Consider the following 19,983-nt stretch of genomic DNA (forward strand, 5'->3'; position numbering starts at 1 on the left):
TTTATGTTTTGTGATGGTTGTTCATGAGTCTCTTGTTTGTCCTGAGCAGTTAAACTGAGCTCTGTTCTTCAGAAAAATCCTCCAGCTCCTGCAGATTCATCAGTTTTCAAGCATTTTTGCATATTTGAACCCTTTCCAGCAGTGACAGTATGATTTTGAGATTCATCTTTTCACACTGAGGACAATTGAGGGACTCAAACACAACTATTAAAAAAGGTTCAAACATTCACTGATGCTCCAGAAGGAAACACGGTGCATTAAGAGCCGAGGGGTGAAAACTTTTGAATTCAAATATCAAGGTAAATTGTACTTAATGTTTTTTCCGGGAAACATGCAAGTATCTTCTGTTGGTTCTGAAGGGCAGTACTAAATGAAAAGCAATTATATTTAAACAAAATAAGAAAAATTGTGACATCTTCATCCTGTTCAAAAGTTTTCACACCCCGACTCTTAATGCATCGTGTTTCCTTCTGGAGCATCAGTGAATGTTTGAACCTTTTTTAATAGTTGAGTTTGAGTCCCTCAATTGTCCTCAGTGTGAAAAGATGAATCTCAAAATCATACAGCCACTGCTGGAAAGGGTTCAAATATGCAAAAATGCTTGAAAACTGATGAATCTGCAGGAGCTGGAGGATTTTTCTGAAGAACAGAGCTCAGTTTAACTGCTCAGGACAAACAAGAGACTCATGAACAACCATCACAAAACATAAAAACAGTCGTGGATCATCAGGTAACCACACACAGTATTGAGAATCAATGGTTCACATACTTATGAATGGGGTTATTTTAATAAATTCAGCTATTGTTTTGTCTTGTGAACTAAATGCAAACATCTTTTATGTGAAATATCTTACTCAGGACAGTACTAAACAAAAAATAACATGCATTTTTTATTATCCCTCTTATTTTATTAAAATAATTCTCATTTTCACAGATTCTGCAAGGGGTTCACATACTTTTCATGCCACTGTAAGGTTCTATCTGACATTTTTGTCAAAATTGAGTTATTCACATATTCATGTACTGTGACAACTTATTTACATTATGTGATGTTTCTTTTTTTAAGTTGTGTACATTTTGGTACTTTTTTGTTCTATCTATAAAGTCGCACTCTAACTTGGTTTTATAAGGTTCTATCTGTGTGAGCCAATCAGCACTTCGAATGCACACGAGGACCAATCAGCGTTCTTTGTCATGTCGCTGCGATAGTGGAAGAGAGCGCATGAAAACGTTAAATCGTTGAAGAGAAGACTAAATAGTTTCACACAACAAGATGTTTATTAGAAACATCATGATGGACTATTTTATTTATGATCTTGTCAATGACGGCAGCCCAAATTCCAGGGAATTAGTCTTTTTGTTTGTTTTGCTGTATCTGTTGCTGAGGAGTTATTTTCAGTTAGACACCACGCTAACGTTAGCCAGCAGCGCTATTGAGAGGATAGGTCCGGGTTTTGTAGTCTCTTTGCTCTATTCCAGTCACGTCATTGTCATATGAGGGGAAAGTTATGTTTTAACCTTGATCCATCCTGTTTACTTGAATTGAGCTGTATAGCTATAAAGCTCTACGCTATGGCATACTGGAAGTGTATACTAGATTAAGTTAGATGAAATGTTAAATTTTACATTGTTGGTACAAAAAATGAGTTATTGCATAGTTGAAGTAATTTAAATATTTTAAATGTGAACTGTTTTCTTGCAGTTTTTTAGTCTTAAAATGTCTTAAATTTAAAAAAAAGTATTCATTTAAAATATGAAATGAATGTCATAAATACCATTAAATTGAGAAATAACTTTCTCATGTATGTCAACACAATGTTACAACACTAATTTTATGTCTTAAAACAAATTATTAGCAAACTGTTTGTGTTTTTTGAAAATTGCTGCTTCAATTAATTTTTTGGCAGATAGAACCTTATAATTCCAAGCGAAAAGTGATATATATATATATATATATATATATATATATATATATATATATATATATATATACAGTCCAAAAGTTTGGAACCACTAAGATTTTTAATGTTTTTAAAAGAAATTTCGTCTGCTCATCAAGGCTACATTTATTTAATTAAAAATACAGTAAAAAACAGTAATATTGTGAAATATTATTACAATTTAAAATAACTGTGTACTATTTAAATATATTTCACAAAGTAATTTATTCCTGTGATGCAAAGCTGAATTTTCAGCATCGTTACTCCAGTCTTCAGTGTCACATGATCCTTCAGAAATCATTCTAATATGCTGATTTGCTGCTCAATAAACATTTATGATTATTTTCAATGTTGAAAACAGTTGTGTACTTTTTTTTTCAGGATTCCTTGATGAATAGAAAGTTCAAAAGAACAGCATTTATCTGAAATACAAAGCTTCTGTAGCATTATACACTACCGTTCAAAAGTTTGGGGTCAGTAAGAATTTTTATTTTTATTTTTTTTAAAAGAAATTAAAGAAATGAATACTTTTATTCAGCAAGGATGCATTAAATCAATCAAAAGTGGCAGTAAAGACATTTATAATGTTACAAAAGATTAGATTTCAGATAAACACTGTTCTTTTGAACTTTCTATTCATCAAATAATCCTGAAAAAAAATATTGTACACAAATATTTTGTACAATTGTACACTTAAATGTTTCTTGAGCAGCAGATCAGCATATTAGAATGGTTTCTGAAGGATCATGTGACACTGAAGACTGGAGTAATGATGCTGAAAATTCAGCTTTGCCATCACAGGAATAAATTACTTTGTGAAATATATTCAAATAGAAAACAGTTATTTTAAATTGTAATAATATTTCACAATATTACTGTTTTTACTGTATTTTTAATTAAATAAATGTAGCCTTGGTGAGCAGACGAAACTTCTTTTAAAAACATTAAACATTTCCATTAACAGTGGTTCCAAACTTTTGGACTGTACTGTGTGTGTATATATATATATATATATATATATATATATATATATATATATATATATATATATTATTTATTTTATTTTATTTTATTTTATTTTATTTTTTTATTTTATTTTATTTTATTTTATTTTATTTTATTTATTTTATTTTATTTTATTTTATTTTATTTTATTTTTTATTTTATTTTATTTTATTTTATTTTAGAAGGTTCTATCTGCTATTTGACCTATTCCAAAAATCCCTGTCATTTTCATGTTTGAAATAAACTTGTTCCCCATATAGTTTTTGCTATATGGAATGCAAAAACTTTGAAGCTCAATATCTCAAAACTGCTCAGAATGCTCATAGAACCTTATAATTCCAAGGGGGCGAAATGTCGAAGGAGCTTGAGGTTTTTACCCAGCCCTATTTGTTTGAACCGCGAGAGTCGTCTACTCTCACCTGAGCTTACACTACTACCTCCTACCTACGTCATACACCAGAACTAGACTCTCTGGAGATTGAACGGAATGTGGAAAATTAAGTATAATGGGACCTTTACAGAGGATTTCTCAGTTTTAAAATCATGAGTGTTTTAATTATTGGCTGGTCAGATTTTGCAGCGCTAGTTGGTCATCTTTTTGGCGCATTAATGAATCTGTGATTACATTGTTTCAATGAGTTGTATTCTTCAGAGTATTATATCTGCTCAGAGGACCAGCACATTTCAACGCCAATCTATGAATCTTCTTACTTAGTAATCGGATCCTACAGACCAGTTGTGATTCATACCAAGAAATATATCGAACATATAGGTCAGTTGTTTCTTTCTGATATCAGTGTCGGATTTATGACAGATTTGGGGGCCGTTTACACGACACCATTTTCAACCAAAAACTGAAATCTTTGTCTGTCGTTTTGGCCATTCATTTACACGACAATGGCATTTTGGGGGCCTGAATATGCAAACTTTTGAAAACAGGTTTCAAAGTGCACGTTTTTGAAAACGGTACTGTTATCGTCTCCGTGTAAAGTACAAAATGTGAATTTGTGAAAATGAAGTTATGTGCATGCATATTGTGTGTTCAGTCTATAGGCTTGTAGCATTCCTTTTCAAAGTGACATCACCAGCTACTGGCCTGGCAGCATAATACAGTGTTTTTAGTCATTTTTTTTTGTGTATCCGTGTGAACAGGTGATCTGCTTTTCCTGTTTCCTGACATCGTTGTCATGTAAACACTTAGTAAAATGTATTTATTATACATAAATGTTTTCAATTCAGCCATTTCCTTTCTTCGCCTAATTCTCTGCTCAAGGTCCATTTTTCACTAATTGCATAATCTCAGGAGCCGGCATATTACGCTTATTAGCCTATTGGCCACCATTCAGACGTGAAACTATCATCATTTAAATGCATGTGAACTTCCCTGTGTTCCTCAGTGTGGTTTTCATTGTCTGTGTCTACATCTGCCTGGGTGCAGCTGGAGATTCTTGCAGGCAGTTGTCAGCGTCTCCTGAGAGCCGGGCTGCCTGGTGACGGCGTGGAAAAAAAAAAATCCCGCTGTTACTAGGCTGCGGTTGAGCTCTCCAACAGGACACATGCAGATCGAATCATCCCCTTCCTGTGAATCAAAACATACTTTTCCCCCTAGTCATTCCCACTTTTATTTTCCACCTAAGAATTCATATTGGTTGAGCAGTAGGTGTTGAAGCCAGAATGAACTGGAGTTTGAATTGCTGCTATGATCAGGTGGAGCAGCATTTCTAAATGCATACATTTACATTTATTAATTTAACAGATGGCTTTGTTACACAGTTCATTCACAGTATGTGTTCTCTGGGAATTAAACCCATGACCTTGGTGTTGCTAGCACCATGCTTGTGTTTTTCTGAATTTCACAGTAAGATATAATGGATGTTTTTTGATCAGTTTTTTTTTGAACGTAGGTAAGATTGATACACTCAAATGTATTCAAGACGTCATAACAATGTCAAGTTGTGAATGTAAAGTTTTACTTTACATTAAATTAGAACATTATTTAAAAAGTTATAAAACCATATGCAACCAACATGAATACAGAGTACATTTTTAGAAATTTGGCACGTTTTCTTCCACGAGTCTCAGTGATATTTGTCATTGACTCATTATCAGTAATGTAAATGGGTGTGAAGTTGAATCAGCTCATAAGAGCCATTCATTTGGGAATCTACCTATATCAATTTTCAATTGTACAGTCAAAAGCAGACAGTCTTGCCTTGCCTTGATACACCTATTATCATAGTTACATTACATGGCTTTTTTGAGTCATTAAATTGAAACCTTTCTTAAAAATGGTTGTTTAAAACCATATGAAACTAACATGAGCTCTGAGTACATTTTTATGATTTTTGCTCATGTACCACCGTAGATATCGAGGGGAACAACCCCCCCAGAGCTCAGTACTGTATACCCCCAATATTTGATATAATTGATGCTGCTCTGCTGTAGACTATTATGCACCGCTCTGTTTGTTTTTATGATGACAAAAATAGTTTTAAGTTAAATTTTTAGGCTGGTCTGCCTCAGTGATCTTAAAGCCTGCAACACACCAAGCCGACGGTCGGCCGACTAAATTTTCTCAGTGTATTCCACACCGTCGGCTGAAGTTGGTCTTCGTTGGCTTTTTTTTGGCCGATTCGAAATGTTGAATTGGCATCAGAGCTCGTGGGTCAGTTGGGCCATCTGATCATTCTGATTGGCTGTTCAGCTACTGCCACCTACTGGTACGGAAAGGCATTTCTTCTTACGCAGGCGCAGAACGGACGTGCTAGTCGAGCGTCGGTTTGGTGTGTCAGGGCAACTTTGGACCCAGACGCTGCTAACGTGAGCCATCCCTGCAGTCTGCTTTCACCGCCACTAGTTCGTCGGCGTCAGCTTGGTGTGTTCCGGGCTTAACAGTGCAGCACTGTCAGAATGAGTCAGCTGGCCAATCAGATCAAAGAAGGCGGGGCTTACTGTTCACAGAAGACGAGTGCGATTCAATGCTACACTTTTGTTTTAAGAGTATATGACCAGTAAATAGCTAAACATTTAATATTTGACGATTGTTTTATGATTAAAATATTCAGCGACCGACAGTAATATCCAGTGATGCAAACTACTCAACATTTTTATGAAATGTTGCTGTTTTGAATGGAAAACATGCTATTATTTGATTAATATATGATTAATGTAATTTATAACTGAATGTGACGAAACAAGAAACATTTTGCGTTTTTGACATATTAGACATACAAATAAGAGTCAATATATTTTTTAAAAATATTATTTGCAAATAGTTTCAATTGATTACTTAATAGACCTGGGACTTTTACCGTGCTTCTTTTTCATTATTCCCTTAAATTCCTTTCAATAAATGAATTACCCAATAACACCCCCGCCCCTAGGGAAAAAAATCATGGTTATGGCCTTGACTCAAAATGGGTGCGAAGTTAATTTATTGTAAACCGCAATGTACAATGTACATTTCCAGGTATGTATTTTTCATAAAACCACCGCTTCCAAAAATGTTCACCCCATAGTGGCCTTTTCAAAGCATAATCTCCCCTAACACCGAATGACCAGGTGATGTCAAACAGTAAAGCGTCCAGCAAGGTAGTCATAGTGCGTCAGCAGCGGGAGAAATTCCATCCACAGAGGTGTTCGGGGGGATCTAGAGCCGCTCTGCTTGTCATGCATATGGCCTGTGGTTGTTTGACATGCACTCAGGAAAGCAGTATAGGTGTATTTATAGCTAAGATTCACCCAGTGAAAAGGTCACTGATCGTAACCATTCTCCACTTTCTCTTAACCTCTGAGCGTGAGTAAACAGAGGTGAGCTGCTCTGAGTATTTGTGGTCAAGTTTATTTGAAAGAGCAGTGCTGCTTTGAGTCTTGTGTTCGTCAGTGGTGTTTTTTTGATGTCCACCTCTTTATTGGTATTGAAACACACGACTCTCATAGCGTAGAGACTGAGAATTTGGTGTTATAGCCCTCTTTGAATGTGTGAAGGTAGTCTTCACCACCGTAGGGCCTCTTTCCTGTAACTGCTGGGCTCATCATATTTCTTTATCTCAGATAATGTAAATAAAGATCTGCATAGCCCAGTTTTATCCTTAGAGGATCAAGTGCAGCTTTTTATATTCAAGTAGAATCACAAACGTGCTATTTCTGTGTTGATACCTGAAAAATTTCGGAATGTTAAATGAGAAAGTTATATCTAACGTGTGTCCTAACTAGCTATGAGAATCAATTTAATGGGGCTTTATTCATGAAACACATCCTTTCAAATTGCATTACTTTAAACTATTTTCAAAATAAGCTTTTTAATGATTTTTCAGTCATATTATAGGAGACATACACTAAATGCCATACAATAACATCCATGGGTTTTATTTAATAAAAAGAAACCGAATTTTACAGTGAATCAGACCAGTTATAACTAAAACCATTAAAAACATTTTTATTAGAAATGCTGATACTATTATTCAGGATGATATCTGCAGATACCCATAGTTTGATTTTCTTAAAGAAAAAAAAAAACTCTCCCAACTAATGTTGTAAATATACAGAGAACCATCTCATTTGATACATTACTATAATATTAGAGGTTAAAATTAATAGCAGAGCTCAAACTATTACATTCAACTGCTATTTATTTTCAGATATAATAATTACAAAATTAACAAAATTACAGTAGTTTTCATAAATGCGTGTCTTAGCTAACTAATGAACTGTGAACATTGGATAACTTTCCTGAGGTAAATGCAACGTTAAGTGACATTATTTACAAGCTGTTTTATTGACGTCTTTCCATGGTTGAAACACTGAGTGATTACATGAGACATGACGCATTTTCGTAAGTTGTACTGTTTCTTTCAACATACCTTTTGATGTTCATGCATGTTTTTTTTTTTTTGTGCTCTAACTTGTATCAAAGTGGAAGAAATGAGCGCTGGCGCTTGAACTGAGACACTACAGGGATCTGTCACGTCACGTTTAGGAGAGTCAAAATGACATTTATTGTTATTTTGACAAATAATGTTTGGTGTAGGGAAAACCACGGACCTGGCAACGCTGGCTTGAACTACGGGTGGTTCATAGGGTCTAATTAGGCCTTCTTTAATGTCTCTCTTTTTTTTTTTATACTGTTAATGCTTTATTGTTGCATTACCTTCGACAAACCTAAATTCAACATGAGAGATTTTCACACAGAGTATAAGTTGCAGTCTGACACGTTTTTCTGCCCCCTTTTGATTGACAGGATATAATCGGCCCTGATCATCGGCTGCCGATGGCCGATAGTGAAAATGATTGCTCTTACTTGTGACACACAAAACCGGGTGTGCCTCATACGTCCTGAAAAGTGAAGCTGCGGGCTCTTCGATCGCCCCCTGGAGGCTGGATGCAGTACAGGTCATAAACCCCGCCCGCTCAATGCAGACGAATGAGACTTAAGTTAAAACATAAAAATAAATTATCCTTCGAATAAAATTTTCCAAAAGATGGTTTTGGTCATTTAAGGTAGTTGTTATCATGCTGATTTATATTCAATTGTTCGTTTTTGTGATAAGTTTGATTTTAGCTAGCAATTTGGTGCTATCCGGTTGTTAAGTCTGACGTCACGCGGCACCGCTTCCGGGTCCTAACGCTCTATTTCATACCATAAGAAAACAACAAATGGTGCTAATATACACACATGATGTGGTGTAATACTACACAAAAATTATAATCATAACCTTTATCTCCATACCAAAATTCCAGATGGCCAGACACGAAGACTGTTGTGTAGACTGTAAGTATTTAAAATGTTTAACTTTTTTAAATGATTGATGTTTAATATGAATAAATAGCGCTCATAAACGGCCGTCGATGGCATTCTCAAGTGAAACGAGTTGAGGCTTGGTCCCGGAAACGGCGCAACTTAACAAGCGGATAGAAACGGGGCGTGTCATCGTGATTCACAGTTGATTGACAGCTTGTCTGAGGACTGTCGGGGCTTCGAGGGGAGAGTGAAGATAAATAAATAACTATTAATTTTCAGTTTCTGTGTTATTTCACACCGACAACATGAGCTGTTCAGCAGTAAACTGTACTAACTGACCTACAGGATCTGATGGATATCTGAGATTTTCTCGGTAACGTTAAATGTGGGCTTCATAAGCTAATTAATAAACGTTATTAGTTAAGATAACACGCCTAACGTTAGCCATGACAGAAAAAAGCAGGTGATCGTTATCTGGCAGTTACTAATTATTTTTATGGGTATAAAATGATAATTAGCAGGATAAAACTAATGATAGCCTACTCTAATTAATTATAGAGCACTGTCTACAGCAATCGATCTCCTGTAACGTTAGTTTAAACCTTTTATTTAAAATGGCAGGACCGTTTCTGACATTTTAGAGTTATTTCTAGTGGCATATTATATTGAGTTTATCTACTGAATTTGCTGTTTCAAAAATATTATTGCTCTAGAAACAGAATAGCCTATTATTTTATAGGTAGAATTTTAAATTATGTATAATTTATATAGCCTATTTAAAATACATCAATGATGACGCAGCCGTCTGGGCGGAAGTTTGATACCGCGACTCCGCTTCCGGGCTCCACTGACGATTCCTTCTGCGCATGCCCAGGTTCCAAACTGACGTTTTTGCGTAATCGTTTTGGCTTCAGTTCAATACAATGGAAGGAAGCGGCGTCGCGGCGTCCATCTTTTTTTACAGTCTATGCACAAAACTCATTAGAGTCATTAATTCGGGAATATACAGTACTGTGCGAAAGTTTTAGGGATGCTAGTATTTTCACACACACAAAAAAGTTTGAAGCCGTTTGCTGTAGCGTGTCGGTAGGAAATATCAGTTTACAATTTCCAAACATTCCTTTTGCCATTAATTGTAATGATCCAGTCGAGTCCATCTAGGATTACATGAAGAAACACAAAAATCTCAGACATGTGTACAAGACGCTTGAAGAAACATTCCTGCAGAGATACAGTATAGTGAAAAGTTTTAGGCACTTGTGTAAAAATGCTGTAAAGTGAGGATAATTTAAAGGTCCTGTTTTTCGTGGTTTTTTGAAGCTTTGATTGTGTTTATAGTGTGCAATATAACATGAGTTCATGTTTTGCGTGTAAAAAAAAAAACAGTATTTTTCACATAATTTACTTATCTGTATACCGCTGTTTCCACTGTCATAAAAACGGGCTGATGACTTCCTTGTTCTATGAAGTCCCTCCTTCAGAAATACGTAACGAGTTCTGATTGTGCCAGCGGTTCCTGTGTTGTGATTCGACAGCAGCTTAGCAAACCTTGCCCGGAAAGGTCACGCCTCTTACCATAACGTGGAGATGCACGCGCTCAGTGTTATTGTAAACATGTCTTTAATTTTAACCTATCAATTTGAGCCGGAATCAGACCCGGTGATTGGACTGCGGGATGAAAATAACAGCGTTTCGACGACATGGCGACAAACACACTCTACAAACGCAACTCTTGTGTATTCCTGTGGGCGGAGGTTAGTCAAAAAACTGTTTTAGTGACGTCATTAAAGAAGGAAGTAGAGGGATGTAGTCCAAACTGGCCGTTCGATGTAGGCAACTTCTGTTAAATAAAATATCTCGCTTGGCATTGCACTTTGAGCTTTAAAATTTTACAGATTTTATCTATACTCTAACAACAACATTACACACTAACTAAAGATTGAAACATGGGATCACGAAGAACGGGACCTTTAATAGATTTTTATCTATATCAATTAACTTCTATTAACTAAATCATATGAGTATTTGGTTTGACCACCCTTTGTCGAACTCCTTGTGTATTCAAAAATCTCACTGGATTATTAATGGCAGTTAATGGCAAAATTAATGTTTGGGAATGTAAACTGATTTCCTACTGACACACTACAGCAAAAGATATAAATAACTGGCTTAAAACATTTGTTTTAACCAGTTCCATTAAAACAAAAAACTAGATAAACCTATTGTCATGAGGATTACATTGCAGCTGTTATCAGGTACATGCTGTTTTCTGGGTCTCTTGTCAGGCTTTTGATACTGGGACAGTTACTGTATTTGACTGAGAGCCAAGAAATCGCCTCTGAAGCAGCTCTTGAACATTTATTGACTCTCACTGGCTGAATACCTACCTAAAGGCGTTTGTCAAAGGCACATTAATATGATGAGAGGGGTACTTAAGATTGTGATTGAATAGAGAAGAGGTTCACATGGAGGGAATAATGTGTCAGTGTCATCTCATCATCTTACATCCTTGTTTGGTCTTCACTTTGAGTGACACATCTAGGACATGAGTACCCTCACACTGTGGAGAATGCTGATTTGAAACATCTGCAAGGAAGCTGTTCGGTGTCCACTAGAGCTGGGCGACATTGCTTAAAAATATATTTCTATATTTTGCCCTTTGATCTCTTTCTTCAATGACCGGAATCATCATTTTGACCAAATTTCAATAAAACACAGTAAAAATCCAGTTATAATTATTATAATTAATGAATAATTGTTATAATAAAGGCTTGTTTTCCCTATTTACTTGACGCTAAATAAACACAAACAATATTTAATCATTTTCAGTTCTATACAACAATTTAACACAGATATATTTTTACGAATTTTGAATTTTAAAGCCCGAAATGGCAATTTATCTTTTCTTCCACATTGTGACATACACTGAAGTGAAATTAGTTATCAAAAAACAAAAATGGAGGGCGGGACTTGGTTCTCACATTATCTGCAGAACTGCTTTATAGATGAATTAGACTAATTTAATAAATTATCATCTTTACAATGGATCTGAATTAACACAGCTGAAGAATGACACTATTTTCTTTTAGAGCTGCTGTACAGCCAAAATGAACTCTGTTTGCATCATTGAATCATTTTCCTGTTATCACTGTAAAGCTGCTTTGAAACAATCTGTATTGTATAAAGCGCTATTTAAATGAAGGTGACTTGTCTTAACAAAATGATTGGAGAAGTTGTTTCACTGGAAGATCAAGTCATGACACATTTCCCTGGTTTCGCAGACAAGGCTTAAGGCTAGTTCCAGATTAAAAGTATGATTGAGCTGTTTTAACTGAAAGCAACTTGCACAGACACATCTCAAATATTTCAGTGACATCGTTTTGTCTCGAGATGCACACCAGTTTTTTTTTTTTTTTTCTAAGGAAAGTTTATAAAAGCTTACTGTAAATGTCCTAATTGAACTGAGGCCTAATCCTGGCTTAATCTAAGGCCTGTCTATGAAACCGGGCCATTGACTAAAAATACAAGGTCAAGTTTAAAATAAAAAAAAATAAACATGCATGGATAAATCTTTCACAACAAGAGCAATAACATGCATTTAAAAAGTAAGTGGAGTGAATTTTCATTTCATGCCTGCTTCAATGAAAAATGCAGCACGATATTGAATTGAACATGAGTTAGAAATTAATTAAACCTCATGAGCTTTAAAGCATCAAAATGTCTCATTACGCTCTCATATTGATAAAATGCAGAACAAGGAAGGATTGTAAAACTGGTCTGATGACAGACTTGAGGAAACTTAATTGCCAAATGATTGTGATTATTCTGTATTATTTTTATTACAACTTTTAGTCACCATTGTCAAAAATCGTTTTTGTGAATATTCAGTATATAGGCCTGTAGCCCTAATAGGCCACCACCAAAAATATTACATGCTGTTTTTCTAAATGTTTCTCTCAAATTAAAGTTGTCGTGATTAATTTCTGAAGTTTTTAGAAAACTAAACGGACTTTATTTTTTGGTTCTTTATTTCTTTTCACCTGTTCTACATTATGTTTATTGTTAAGCATGCAATGCAGTTAATTTTCTGCTGGATGAATTCTCATGTTTTTGTTGTTCATCAGCTGGAACAAAATATGAAAGTGATTCCAATGATGTCTTCCTTCTGTCATAATAATTGCGTTGTGGCCATTCTCGAATGATTTTTTTAAAAACTTTATGGTTATAGTTATTGTTCTTTGTGTGAACTGGCTTTTACACTGAAAAAAACATCAAGTAAAATGTACAGTTTAAGGTTTTTACACACATTTATAAAGTAAATTTCACATATGGAATTAAGTAAACTCTACTTGACTAAGTTAAGTAACATTAATAAAGAAAATAAGTTATTTTAACTTGGTCAATAAAAAGGTTGAGTAATTTCTCTTTAATTAAAGTTTCCTTTGCAAGAGTTCTTACTCAAACAATATAATGCTGAATTAAACTACGCGTTTAAAGTGTATGCTTTACTTAGAAACATCCAAGTAAATAATACAATGGATATTGTGTAGACACCATATCTACATAATAGAAGTAACATGGCACCTGAACAGAGACCTCAATACTTGGTACACAATATACAATGACGGTATCATTCGATGGATCGTTTTTGAGTATGAATGTGTCATTTTGAGTAGAAATGGCAAGTTACTGAACCTTACAAAAAAAAAAAAAAACATTGATAAAGCAGTGTAAATACAGCTGGAAAACAGCGAAAAATCAACCTCATTAATTATTCAAGGCCCAGTGCATGATGGGAACACAGGTATCAGAAAAGTTGAGTAGTTTTACTTAATTTTATAATGCTGATATTTACATTTTAATTACTACAAGCTTGGATTTAGTACTAATATACAATTTGCTTTTTTTTTTTTAATTCTTGCCTGAACTAACTTTTTCATGTGGAAATTACATTTGTTTTTTCTGTAGTATTTACTTCATCACAGAATCATTTTTATCAGTGTAGACAACAAAGCTAATGCAGTGAGTAACTGAAATTTTTAGTTTCATAGGTGTTAATGACTAGTTCATCCAAAAATCTGACTCATCATTCATTCCAAATAATAACGTATGACCTTTTTCCATAAAACACTATATGATAAAATTGAAATATACTGGTTGTTTTAGCTAGACTGAGGCATTAAAGTTTTAAGAAGGATGAAGAAGCGGCAACATAAAAGTTGTGGACAATATTTACTATGAGGTCATAAGATCTTTGTTTGGGGAACGAACCAAAGTTTATTCTCTGATATTGTTCCCCATCCTGTGAGTTGTTAACAGCTGCAACCAGACACATTGAATTAAACTCTAATTTGGGAACAAACCATTCAGGCTGGTTTTGTGAGCTGGATCAACAAATTCATTCACAAAATCTGAGCGCTATTTCTGCCATCAACTTTCATGAAAGTGCCAAGGAGAATTAGAGCTAAGCTGCAATGAATAAAGACTTCATTTCTGAAGGAAATTCACAGGACGGAAAGGATAATAGTACATTTGTATGAACTGCATCCTTCTTTTTTTTTTTCTTTTTTTTTTTTTAACCATGGATGAAATAGATTTCTAAATGAAACTGATTGAACTGTTCCTTTTATTTTTATTCTGGGTTCATCAGAAGTGCTTTGATCTGACGGGCAGGAAAGAGTTTCACCAGAAAGTTTCAAGCGAATAATCCAATCTTTTCATTACTGATACAACAAACAATCCTTAAAAACAAAACTTACTTGCGTCATCGTGATAGTATGAGTAGTACATAGTAATTTTCTCTGAATTCCATAGAGGTGTATCTCATTATGATTAAAATGACTTGCTTCCTCTTTGGAAGAATAGTGACGTAATTGTATTGTTACTCTGGTGTGAACTCTGTCCCATTGTCATTGATTCATTACTCCTACTTCCTCTTTGGTGACAGATCCACAGTCATTCACTGTGTCATGGGAATGCTCATCATGTGATGTGTTTCTTTGGTTATTTTATTAGTAGGATTTGTAGGATTTCAAAACAAACCTAATACCAGTACCAAATAATAAGTTTCCTACAGAATTGAGAGCATAGAGGATTTCTGATGGTTCTTAAAATATTATTTTAATAGAATAATAATATATTTTATCATAATTTAATTCTTTGTTTGCATTAACATGTGTATGCCTTTTAGAAATTAGTTTAAATTTGTGCCAATCCAAGGAGGAGGGCTTCCCCATCTTAGTTCCATCTTAGTCTTAGTTCCTCCCAAGGTTTCTTCCCATCTTCTTGAACATCTTAGGGAATTTTCCTCGCCTCTGTCACCTTTGAGTTACATACTGTGGTGTTTGTAAGACACTTTTGTTTTATAAAACTTATTTTGTAAGTACTTAATGGCCTTGTTGATCATGGACGCACAATAATTGATAACCATATCACCAAACTAAAGCAAAATTAACAAAACGTAAAGTTGTGTTTGGTTATAGAAAATAAATATGGGCCCAGGACTGAACCTTGTGGTACCCTGTTATTCTGTTTATCTTATCTATTGACAGAAGGACCCAAGATTGTTTGATAATTTGAGAACGATTCAAAGCATATTATCTTGTGCTTCGATGGATACAAGGAAATCTGACATTTCATACAAAGGGGTTGATAATCAATTTCATAAATTTGCTCATTTGAATAATATCCTAAAATAGTGCAGAACCTTAAATATTTCTTGATTTTATTCATTTTGCATCACGTTTATTTGTTTTATTTTTCAAAATCCTAACACTGTTTATTTCCAGGTATAAATTCCAGATTTTCAGTGTGATCTCAAACTTTTGGATTTAAAGGATTAGTTATAAATTTTTCCTGATAATTTACTCACCCCCATGTCATCCAAGATGTTCGTGTCTTTCTTTCTTGAGTTGAAAAAAAACTAAAGTTTTTGATGAAAACATTCCAGGATTATTCTCCTTTATAGTGGACTTCAATGGACTCCAAACGGTTGAAGGTCAAAATTACAGTTTCAGTGCCGCTTCAAAGGGCTTTAAACGATACCAGACGACTAATAAGGGTCTTATCTAGCCAAACGATTGGTCATTTTTGAAAAAAAAATACAACTGTATATGCTTTATAAACACAAACGATTGCCTTGCATGTGCTTCTGCTTTCCGTATTTTTCAAAAAGCTTAAGCTGTATGTCCTATGCCTTCCCTATTCTACTTTCGGAAAAAACGGAACTGGCGCCGCGTTCGCTCCGTAAGTTGAATAGGGAAGGCATAGGACATAAAGCATAAGCTTTTTGAAAAATACCGATCGTTTCACTAGATAAGATCCGTATTCCTCATCTGGTATCGTTTAAAGCCCTTTGAAGCTGCACTGAAACTGTAATTTTGACCTTCAACCGTTTGGAGGCCATTGAAGTCCGCCATAAGGAGAATAATCCTAATAATCAAAAAACCTTCATTTCTTTTCGACTGACGAAAGAAAGACATGAACATCTCGAATGACATGGGGATGATCAAATTATGAGGAAAATTTTATTTGGAAGTGGACTAATCCTTTAACTATATATTAGACTAATGTAGATTCTGTATTAGAATATTATGGTCTCCTGTTTTAAAACATTAGACAAGTCAGCAAAGAGGGACTAAATGTGGCTTATTTAAAGCATCTTTCTGTGTCATCTACAGGCGCTCTGACTGAATGCTATGATGAGCTGGGGAACCGCTACCAGCTGCCCGTCTACTGCCTCTCCCCTCCCGTCAACATGATCGAGGAAAAGAGCGAGTCGGAGACCATTGAGGTCCCAGAAGCTCCAGCTAGCGAGGGCCAGGAGTGCCAGTTGCGTCTCCGGCTTTCCACGGGCCGCGATCTACGCCTGGCTGTCCGCACCAGCGACAACGTCCAGCAGATGAAGCGCCGTCTGCAGACCCAGGAGGGCGTGGCGGCCACCAGCCAGCGCTGGTTCTTCTCAGGCCGACCGCTCACCGACAAGATGAAGCTGGAAGAACTGAAGATCTCCAGAGACTATGTCGTCCAAGTGATCGTCAGCCAGCCTCCCACAACCCCACCACTGCCGCAGAACCCCACGCCTGTGGAAAACTAATGCCTCGTTGGGGATTTTAACCGGCACACCAAGTGTGTATGTGAGAGGACATCACTAATGGTGAGCGTGGGCTGCAAGATCTTTTAGAAGATTTCTACGATTCGGGATTGGCCGTTTGAGTCTAGAGTGAACATCTCTAGAGGCTTCTCCCTTTAAATAACACACTGCCTTTGACTTACAGCTCTTCTAAGGGAGTTGAGCTTCAGATTTTCTGGTTAAAAGTCTCAGGTCTAGAAAACGGGAGCCCTGAATTGACCAATAGAGGTCCAATGAGTATGGTTTTGGCAAGGGAAACTTAATAATGCTTTGTTATCTTTCAAGATTATGGAGTTATACTCTTCATATTCTGTTCTTCTTTTCTTGTTACCAGAGCATATGTCTGCAAGGCAGACCAGAAGTGTGGACCTACCTGTGTCTGTCAGAACTTGAATTCTGAAACGGAGACACTTGGGGCCAATTGGACTTTATAAACTGCTATTGGCTTTCAGCAACAGGAGAATCACTTGTTGGACTCTTTTCTTAATTTTTGTTTTTATTAGAAACTCTGTAACCAAAAATATATAAAGATTTTTAAGAAGAGGAGGCTTGTTACATGTTGCAAAAAACAATGATAGTTCCCCCCCCCCCAATTTATTCCTCACCATATTCGATCCTTGTTCTTCATCAGAAAACCTTTCGACTACATAAATTCTTTAAACAGCATTCGTTTAATTCTTTTGTTTCAAAAGAGGGGAAGATTTTCAGTCAAATACACTAGTAGATCAGCTGTTTGACATTTGTCTCATTTTGGAACATGTGTTTTTACTTGTTGGCGGTCATCATATTTTGCAGATAGCTTTGTTCAGAGTGATATTACGATCGATATCCTTCACCAAGCATATTTGACTTTCTCACTCCCTGTCAAACTGTCTGCACAGAAGTGTGAAATTGGTATGGAGAGAAGATTTTAGTCATTACCTGCGCAACCATTCGAATTCCTAGTAATTCGAGGCGCTTTTAAGAATTTATTCAGCTCGGCCATGGCGCTACGCTTTGCCTCACGCATCCCGAGGATATAAAAGGGTGAGAAGGGGGTAATCATGTAATAAGAGTGTGTATACGCGTGAACGGGGAAGCTATGAGCAAGTGATTTAATAGAAGGAGAAGAAATCGGTATGGCTGCATATTTCCACGCCAGGAAAGGTGGGGTTGGAACAAATATGGCTGGGGAGGACACGAATGTAGCTCTGAATGTAGCTGAAAGAAGACATTCTCACAAAGTACTCTGTATACATGTTTTCTTTTATTATTTCATGTTTTGGCCTTTATGTTGAGAGGGATAGTAGGACAGGAAATGGGAATTGACGGGAGTCAGACTCAAATGAGCTGCACAGCTCAATATGTCGTAGCACGTGTGCTAACCGCTAGCACAGAACTCTTAAGTGTTTTTAAATGGATTCAAGACTTTGTCCTGATGAAAGAGAATTTCAAAACAGTTGCATATTTTAATGATAAAGAATGCGTTTTTAATTAAAAGATGATGAAACATTTGTACACCTCAGTATTGCTGTGTCTGATTTTGTTACAGTATTGTTATTAAATATATTTAAAATATAGTCATCAAAGATTGCTGTAAAAATAAATCTGCATTGTTTATCCTTTTGATCTTTCATTCAAAAAATTCTCAAAAATCTAAAATTTTCATTTGAAGTAAAAGAATTGAAAGTGGGGGGAAAATCACATTATGAAATAAATGTTTTTCTCCAAATGTTTTTCCACAATTATTGGCACCCTTTTATTAAAAACTTTTTGCAACCTCCTTTTGCCAAGATAACAGCTCTGAGTCTTCTTCTATAATGCCTGATGAGTTTGGAGAACACCTGACAAGAGATCAGAAACCATTCCTTCATACAGAATCTCAACAGATCCTTCAGATTCACAGATCCATGTTGGTGCATCTCGTCTTCAGTTCACTCCACTCATTTTCTTTACGGTTCAGGTCAGGGGACTGGGACGGCCATAGCAGAAGCTTCATTTTGTGCTCAGTGACACATTTATGCTTTGATTTTGATGTTTGTTTTGGATCATTGTCCTGATGAAAGATCCAACCACGGCCCTTAAAAGATTTCTAGCAGAAGTGGTCAGGTTTTGATTTTTTTTTTTTTTTTTTATCTGTTAGTATTTGATAGAATCCATGATACCATGTATCTGAACAAGATGTCCGGACTTCCAGCAGAAAAATAGGCCCAAAAGATTAAAGATCCAGCAGAATATTTAACCGTGGGCATGGGGTACATTTTATCCCTGTTTGCACCAAACCCATCTGGTGGGTTTGCTGCCAAAAAGCTAATTTTTTAGTTTCATCTGACCACAGAAGCCGGTCCCGTTTGAAGTTCCAGTCTTGTCTGACAACTGAATATGCTGGAGATTGTTTTTAGATGAGAGCAGAGGATTTTTCTTGAAACCCTCCCAAACAACTTTTGGTGATGTAGGTGCTGTTTGATATATTTTTTTAGGCTTTCCGAGACTCAAGACTCAACTAATCTCTGCAATTCTCCAGCTGTGATCCTTGGAGAGTCTTTGCCCACTCAAACTCTCCTCCTCACTTCACATTAGAGATTTGTAACATCTTTAGTTGATTGGAACTTCTTAATTATTGCCCTGATGGTGGAAATGGCGATTTTCAGTGCTTTAGGTATTTTTTTATAGCCACTTTATATTTTGTGAAGCTCAACAATCTTTTCTGCACATCTGCACATCTTTGGTTTTACCTGTTTTAATGAATGATTGAGGGAATTTGGCCTATGTGTTTCCTCATATTTATACTTCTGTGAAACAAGAAGTCATGAATGGGAATATACTACAGAGATATTTTACTCTATTGATGCTAATAGATGCTAATAATTGAGGCCAATTCACTTATTTCATTTATTCAAACATTTATTTCATAATGTGACCCCCCCCCCCCCACACACACACACACACACACACACACACACCCACCCACACACATACATACATTTTAAAATTTTTTTACTACTGTGAAAGTTTAGATTTTAGATTTTTTTTTTTGAATGAATGAATGAATGAAAGATCAAAAGGATAAACTATTCAGATTCATTTTTACAACCATCTTTGATCTTTGGCCATGACTGTATATACACTACAATTAAAAACTTTGGGGTTGGTAAAAAATGTTTTAATGTTTACATTAATGTTTAATT

At 35.6% G+C, this 19,983-nt stretch overlaps 1 protein-coding gene across 2 annotated transcripts in view; it reads left to right on the plus strand.

Annotated features, from left to right (window-relative positions):
• The window catches only part of ubtd2 (ubiquitin domain containing 2), a 39,610-nt gene extending 21,290 nt beyond the window's left edge, over window positions 1–18,320 (plus strand). Inside the window, exons 3-4 of one of the 2 annotated variants that reach the window (XR_007181233.1) lie at window positions 16,365–16,840; window positions 17,151–18,320. Coding sequence is in view for 1 of the 2 variants with exons in the window: in XM_048165828.1 (XP_048021785.1) it covers window positions 16,365–16,780 (416 nt within the window). In the remaining variant the exon portion in view is untranslated. Of the gene's footprint in view, window positions 1–16,364 lie in introns of both variants that reach the window. The other variant, XM_048165828.1, reaches the window with a different exon arrangement.
• The last annotated feature ends 1,663 nt before the right edge of the window (window positions 18,321–19,983 follow it).

This window comes from Megalobrama amblycephala, linkage group LG18 (genome assembly GCF_018812025.1).
Source record: "Megalobrama amblycephala isolate DHTTF-2021 linkage group LG18, ASM1881202v1, whole genome shotgun sequence".
Classification (NCBI taxonomy): domain Eukaryota; kingdom Metazoa; phylum Chordata; class Actinopteri; order Cypriniformes; family Xenocyprididae; genus Megalobrama; species Megalobrama amblycephala.